General features: G+C 30.9%; 1 protein-coding gene across 1 annotated transcript; it reads left to right on the top strand.

Moving 5' to 3' along the window:
• The first annotated feature begins 7226 nt into the window (after positions 1-7226).
• LOC116753562 (small nuclear ribonucleoprotein G-like) lies at positions 7227-7457 on the top strand. Its single transcript, XM_032631443.1, has one exon. The coding sequence runs from the start codon at positions 7227-7229 to the stop codon at positions 7455-7457; it is 231 nt and encodes a 76-aa protein (XP_032487334.1).
• The last annotated feature ends 251 nt before the right edge of the window (positions 7458-7708 follow it).

Below are 7708 nucleotides of genomic sequence, written 5' to 3' on the forward strand. Positions count from 1 at the left end.
AATATTACGTGCTTTCCAGGAGGAACAGGGCCACACCCTCAGCTTTGGAAAGAATAAGAAAATAAAAGATTGCAGATATACTGAATGATTGACTACATGCTATTTGTATCAAGAGAAAGATTGTACCCACATTATTCTGTTAATTCTCTGTTCTTTGGAAAGAGAGTATGTTTGATGTTGGAGTAGTTAATACGTGAGAACACCACAGATAAAGCAAAACCAAACAAACAAAATTAGAGAGGAATCTGGAACAACAAGGAACTCTGAGACAAGAAAGTACCAATCTTTCAAGGGTATCTGAAAAGGAATTTTTTTTTTTTTTATGTCTAAACTTCTGGCACCTAAACTGCAGTACCTATACCAATTGAAGTTTGATACTCCCTCTATGAAAAGTACCTCAGTTATATACAACACAATATAAGACTGTATCACTCTGGATTAGGCATTTTTCTATCAAACATGCATATGATACCTTTGTGTGTGTAGAGAAAGAGAATGAGAAAGGGGAAGAGAGAAAAACAGAAAGAGAGAGAGGGAGAATGTATTCCAATTTTTAAGGAAACATTTAGCTTTTCATTAAATAAATATTTCACCTTCAAAAGGCAAGTTACTCATTAGCTGTTTTGACTAAACAATATACAGAACCTACCATAGGTTCAAAACTTTTATGAAGATCCTACAAACATAAAAGTCTCTTAAGGTATGGTCCTTATTTTAAGAGACTAAAATAGTTTGGGGAATAAGACTAAGGCATATTTTAATATTAGGAAGCAAATCATTTTGGCGTAAAATAGAATGCTAAGCATAATCTTGCATAGTGTAAGTACAGCAGGACTTGGGTGAGAGAGAGGTCACAGGAGGTTAGAATAAATTAATTTTTCTGATAATTTGACATGTGTATTTGAATGTAAGTAATTTATCAGTTAATGGTTTGCCTGCCCTCTCTTTTTTGTTTTCTTAAGAACTACATTTTGGAAAATGTACTGTATTTAATACAGACTTACTTTAATTTCCTTTTCTTTATAATGTGAGTGGGAGGGACAATAAAAAATTATCTTAAATATTTGAAAATTTTAAATGGCCTAAAAATTTGGAAATCTCTCACTTTACTGTTATGTTCCTCCAAAACCACTCAAAGGCTTGTCTTTTATCTTTTATTTCAGGATTTTAATTCCTGGATGAAGGAAGTAGGAAAATGAATACAACTAAAGTTCAATTATATCTTTGTATGTGTAATGGTAACTATGATTAGAAAAATTATTACCTCTTAGATCAGAGTTGGAAAGAAACTAAAGCATCTCTCTCCTTAATTCAAGTGTAGACTAACGACTAACTGGACCCCAAAGCATACTTATCAGATGTTGTATGGCTATATAAGGACAAATAAAATTCCTGGCTGATTTATGATACAGAACAACCATTTTCATATAATTTGTAACTAAGAAGTTGCTAACTCACTCTTAATTGATCTATTTACACAGTTAATGTAAAAGATTTGTGTTATTAGTATTTATTTTAAAATTATACTGATTGTTATATATATTTAATATATAATATATTTATATATATATATTATATAATATATATATAATATATAATATATATAATATATAATATATATAATATATATATAATATATATATTAAATAATATAACAATATAATATATAACAATATATATAAATTTAAGAGTATATTATACTCTTAAAATGTTATCCTTCTTTCTTCAAATATTAAATACTTTGCTATTTAAAACAATACAAAGGAAAGAAGTCTAGATTTTTGTCCTGTAGCCCTACATATCTTTTTCGTACACACTGACAATCCTGGTAGGCCAACAATCAAAATCTCCTACAGAAGAAGTGTGTTTTATTCATTACAACCACCCATCACATGTATCACTATGTTTCCTCTTTTTGCCGATGACTTGAATCAAAATATATATCATTTCAGAGAAGCAATAACCTATCTTTAAATATAATGTCTGCCCATGCAATTCTTTCTCCTCTCACGTTAATAAACTGAGTAAGAACAACATCTTGTTAAATACCATTGGCTGTAACCTCAAAGCCACGTCCTGTTACCCTTTTGTATGTAATAAAATTTTTAAGATGAAATCTACTGTTTAAGTGATCATACCTCCAAAAACAGTCTTACATGAATACATATTCACCTGGAGTTCTCAAAATTACAGAGGAGGTGAAAAACAAATGGTCATTTAACCTCATTATGTCTTTTTCTCTCTTTATACCGTGAAGGATATTCATGAAATTTACAAATAATTTTAAGCTGGTTTTACCTCATTTAAACTACTTTCAGTCAGTGTTGCTTAGTGTTTCTTTAGAAACATCACATTCTAATAGTTTTCATTGATCTGAATACACTTTAATGTTTTGAAATATAGAGTAAACATATTAGGAAACATTGGTCTGAGGCTCCATTTATTTCATTAATTCTAAAATCAGTGTTTCTTTAAGGAATTAAAGATACACGGAAAGTACTGAGAATGTACCGCAATGCTGAAACAAATTAAGAACTAAGCCAAATAATTTAGAAAAACACAGACACACAGACAAGCGTAGCTGCCTTTTCCTAAGATGGATGCTGAGTCAGTTCCACTGGCTTTCAGTCTCTAGTCATAGATGACTATTGAGCAAAATTTTAAAATAGGAGCATTTTTACCTATTATCATTTGTATGGAAGTTAGAATATGCCTAGGTTTTTTTTTTTCATATACGATCCATAAAGGTAATTCATTGTGCTTTAGGTAACTAAAACTTCAGGTAATTAAACTATATGTTTTTTCTTTAGCAATGGCATTTATATACACCTTAATTAAGCATTTAGAAACAAAGATAAAGCAAAATTTCAGTTAAAAATGAATGTATTCTACAGTATAAAATACTAATTATCATATCTAAACTATGATTACTTTTCCAGTTGGAAATGTGTAGTGATTCTAGTGCTCTTGGTCTTCAGGGGTAAGGAGAGAAGGTGGCTGTTTCAGAAATGACACTGGTGCAATTGAAGCATATTCTTTCCAATATGAGAACAATGATGACTTTAAAATTATGTCTCAACCTCAATAACTCATGTCAATAAGCACAAATGTGAAAATAAGTACCATAAACTCATATATCACACTATTTCTTCTTACTACTCCCATAACAGAGATACCTTCAGTTTGAACCCTGTTTCATATGCTTTGGAGGAGGCTAGTTTTTCTCGGTCCACGTTCTGAACAAATGACTCCTTTATAGGAATTGTTAGTAAATCATAATCGTCACAAGTTCCCCACTGAACCTACTGAAAAAGACAATTCCATTTCCTCTGATAGTGCTAGATAAAAATACGATATGCATAACATCCAGTGCTAGCCTTGTCCAGATATATCAAGACAGCACTGGACAGTAGGTGATTCCAAGGCAAAGAGAAGCAGATTTAACATGAGAGACCAATGATGGCAAAGAGGCTTAGTTACAATCCTGTATCTACCTACACTTGAAAGTAAGAAGGCCCATGGGTTAGTTTTTCTCTCATTTGCAAACTTATTTAAGATTTATTTATCTAATTTGCATTTTAGTTTGAGTTAGGATTACATGGCTTGTAACCCAAAGAGAGCCATTTACTACAGATAGTGCTATATGACAAAGGATAGTGCAAGTAACAAACCTTAAAGTACAGAATAAGCTGCATTAAAGTGGGATCAAGGACATGGATTGCACACTGCCACCCTTCCTTCCCAGAGCAGATATTTAGATTCTTGTTACATGCAATCAAAACAATTTTATAAATTGTGCAACTGCCATACCTTGGCATTCAGACTCACTCAACTAAGACTAAAGGATATGGTAGAAAACTGTCCAGGTATTTGTGTGTTACAGCTACTTTTTGTGGCTTTCCACACAATGAAAAGGATAATGTATAGTTGTACAAAGCAGCATTTGGTCAACCAAACAAATACAACAAAGAATGATAAGTGCCATGATAGATGCACACACCTGGTGGGAAATGTTCTCACCATGGCATGGCTGTCACTTGTACCAGCCACTTTACTCTTCAACATGGTAGGACAGACACTAATGTAATTATTATATCAGAGCCTAGGAAATAAAGACTCAAAGAGTCTCTAACTTTTTAAGTAAAAAAAAAAAAAAAAAAAGAAATCATTAATTATTTCTTTACCTCACAGGGAGAATACAGTTAAATAACTATATAACAATAACCATGAATACTTAAGTTGAATTTCCTCAGTAAAAAGTAAAATGGTATTGGACTAAGTTCAACCAGAATGAAGGAAATGCCTTTTTTTGGACATATGTATAACTTAACACTTTTGTGAGAATTTTTCAGTGATGTCTTCTCATTGACTGCTGACAGAATGTAACAGTATTAATGGACATAAGAGCTTATGTGAGGAAGTGATGGATGGTCTTATTTCTTTCTGTTTCATTGTTCAATATATCTCTTTGAGTAAATGCTGAAGACTATAATAAATTCTCATCACATTTCCAGAACCTCTCCTTTATACTGAAGGTTGTTTGCATATAAGCTTGCCAACACTTTCCAATAATACTCTATTGTTAATGCCAATTAAAGTAAAATTTGCCAAACAGCTTGTCTAGAAGTCAGATTAATGTTAACTATGTCCAGAAATAGACGCTTACTTTGATGCTTAGTTTTTAAAAAGTTAAGAATTACTTTATTAAAAGGAATGCATTCATTGCTTTCATGCTTTGTTTTCTCTAAGAGCTTTCAACATAGCAAAAAAAAGTACTTTGTTTACTTTTAATGTTAAACATTCTTTCAGTATCAACTGTGAAAAATGATAAAAGATATCTCATTCTGTTAAAAAACAGAAACAAAACTGTGTACCACTTTATCACTGCTTCAATATAGATAGATGATAGATAGCTGATAGATAGAAATAGATATAGATATAAATAAAAAAGGATAGATACAGAGATAGATATAAAGGATTGAACAAATTGCAAACTTTCCAAATTGTTACTCCAGAAATGCTTTTCCTGTTATAATTTTGTCTGTCAGCAAACCTCGAATCATAAGTCCTTATTACAATAGTAAGTTCTGAGATCACAGTAGGTTTTGAAATTTAACACTGCAAAACCATATAGTTTTGTGATATTGGACAAGTTGTAGAACTTCTGTAAACCTCACTTTCTTCATCTAAATAATAGAAATGTAATGGTTTAATGTGAGGAATAATTGAGATAAATTATTCAAAGCTATTGGAAGAATACTGATTACACAATTTATGTTTGTAGGTTATGTTATTACCATTGTGATTATTTTTGTTATTATTGAATATCTATTAGCCTTTCAACCAAAAATCTATATATCCCAAAGATGTGGCTAGTGATTCTCAGTTACTGTAAAACTATTTGTTTACAAATTGATAGATTATTAAAGTCCTATATTGTTAATGGGTTGCACATTCATGTTGCTCTGTGAAATTAAGGTTTAATGTCCATTTGAAGCTTCAATAGTTTAGGATGCACCTTTATATATAGGCAGTGTAGGACACTATTGAAGACCAGAGATTTGGAGTTTTATAGAATGTAATGGGAGTTCTGACCCTGCTACTGCCTGCTCTTGAGACCTTTGACATGCATTTATCTTTTCTAAATCAAAACTTCCTCAGTATAGTGCAAATGTGTCTTTGTGGCATACAACTCCTCACAGAACCTATTAATTTCTAAATACATTTATAATTTTTAAACAAACCTAAAAATTCCTACTAATGAAACAACTTGAAAAATTGGAAATTATAAATGCTTAAAAATAAAGTACACTAATCCCTCACTAGAGATAACCCTAGCTAAAATTATAATTACTTTCTTTTCAGTCCTTCTGTGGATCCTGTGGTCCAGACTCAGAGGCACAGGGCAATTAGGAAAGTTAATGTTTGTATCACACTCTTTTAGAAATGTTATAAATCTTTCATGATAATTAGAACTAGTTGTGACAACAATTATTTTTAAGGAAGAGCAAATACAAAAATGCATGTTTGATTTTAATTATACAATTCCTATGTTTGTCTTTCATTTGCCATTAAATATCATATCTAATCTTCTGAGGACTTAAAATGTGTTTATATGAAGAAATTTCATGTTAGAATATCATGATAATAAGAAAAATTCTCCAGGTCTAACAAAACATATATTAGGGTCTAGTACAGGCACAAAATAAAAGTTCGATTCTATAAAAACTTAGAAAATGTTGAGAATTATTACCACTTTTTTTCATAAGAGCCCAATTTCAACATAAATGCACTTTCATATTTATTTCATTGATTTTTATGTAATGGATCAGAAGATTTAGGTAAGATTATTATGCTATAGTGTTACATGTTTCAGTTTGTTTCCATGTCATGAGTAATAAGCTGTGATAAGCACCTGGGTTTTTTCCATACTTATTGTCGCAGAAGTTATTTTTACTCAAATGCTTAATAAATATGTTCTTTAAATTATGTCCTTGTCTTCCTCTTGCTCTCCCTCCCCAGCAGTCTCCAGGATGACTTTAGGGTCCAAGTGAGTATGGAATGCTGAAAAAAATCTACTATTGTTACACACCCATTATCTGAAAGATGTAGCAGGTTAAGGTGAGTATAAATTCACTTATTCTCCATCTTTGGAATATTTTAATTTAAAAGGTTCTGAGTTTTCTATATTTTGGGATTTTTACTTAAATTATTCTGTCTTATTTAATTTTAATAACTCAAGCCAGTAAAATAATTGTTGGTACTTATTTATAACAATTTTGTTGCAAATGGGACCACACTATTCATATTGGTAGATAGACTAGATAAACAAATAGGTAGATAATCATAGATATATACATATTTTAAAGAATTTCTGCAAATCCCTCACAGGTTAATTTCCCAAAACACTTTGTTTTAAATACTCCAATTTTTAGTGGAAAAATTATAAAAATATAACTTTTGTATATATATATATATGCTGAAATAAATTGTACAAATAGATATAGATTTATATATCTGGTTTTGGTCAATATTTATGGGTGAAAAACTCATATATTTAACATACACTTTTATTAAAATGATGTATAAGAAAAATATCTAGTTAGTATATATATATAATATTTTATATATATATATATATATATATATATATATAAAACCTCTTGAGCGTGAGGGACAACTCGAATTCCTTTTGACGGCATCTTTGAGCTCGTCGAGTAGACATCATGAGCAAAGCTCACCCTCCCGATTTGAATAAATTTATGGATAAGAAGTTATCATTAATATTAAATGGTGGCAGACATGTCCAAGGAATGTTGAGGGAATTTGTTCCCTTGTTGAATCTTGTGATAGATGAATGTGTGGAGATGGCAACTAGTGGGCAACAGAACAATAGTGGAATTGTGGTAATACAAGGAAATAGTATCAGCATGTTAGAAGCCTTGGAAGGAGTATGAACAATGGCTATCTTCACCAGAGAAATCAACTGCCTCCATGTGACCCCTCTCCACCTTTTACTATGATGAAAATTGGGTCGTGTACATTTTCTTACTGAACTTTTTTGTTACATAAACTTCTGTAATAGTCAAAAAAATAAGAAGAATTTCTGTAGATACCTTGAAAATCAAGGACACATACAGTTCAAAGAACCTTGATTAAAAATAGAGGAAATAGTTTGCCAACTGAAAGAGGTATCACGGAAGTTCAA

Source organism: Phocoena sinus, chromosome 4 (assembly GCF_008692025.1).
Source record: "Phocoena sinus isolate mPhoSin1 chromosome 4, mPhoSin1.pri, whole genome shotgun sequence".
NCBI lineage: Eukaryota > Metazoa > Chordata > Mammalia > Artiodactyla > Phocoenidae > Phocoena > Phocoena sinus.

Excerpts from the sequence above, each read along its gene's own strand:
- LOC116753562 (XM_032631443.1), top strand. The coding sequence starts at position 7,227 with ATGAGCAAAGCTCACCCTCCCGATTTGAATAAATTTATGGATAAGAAG.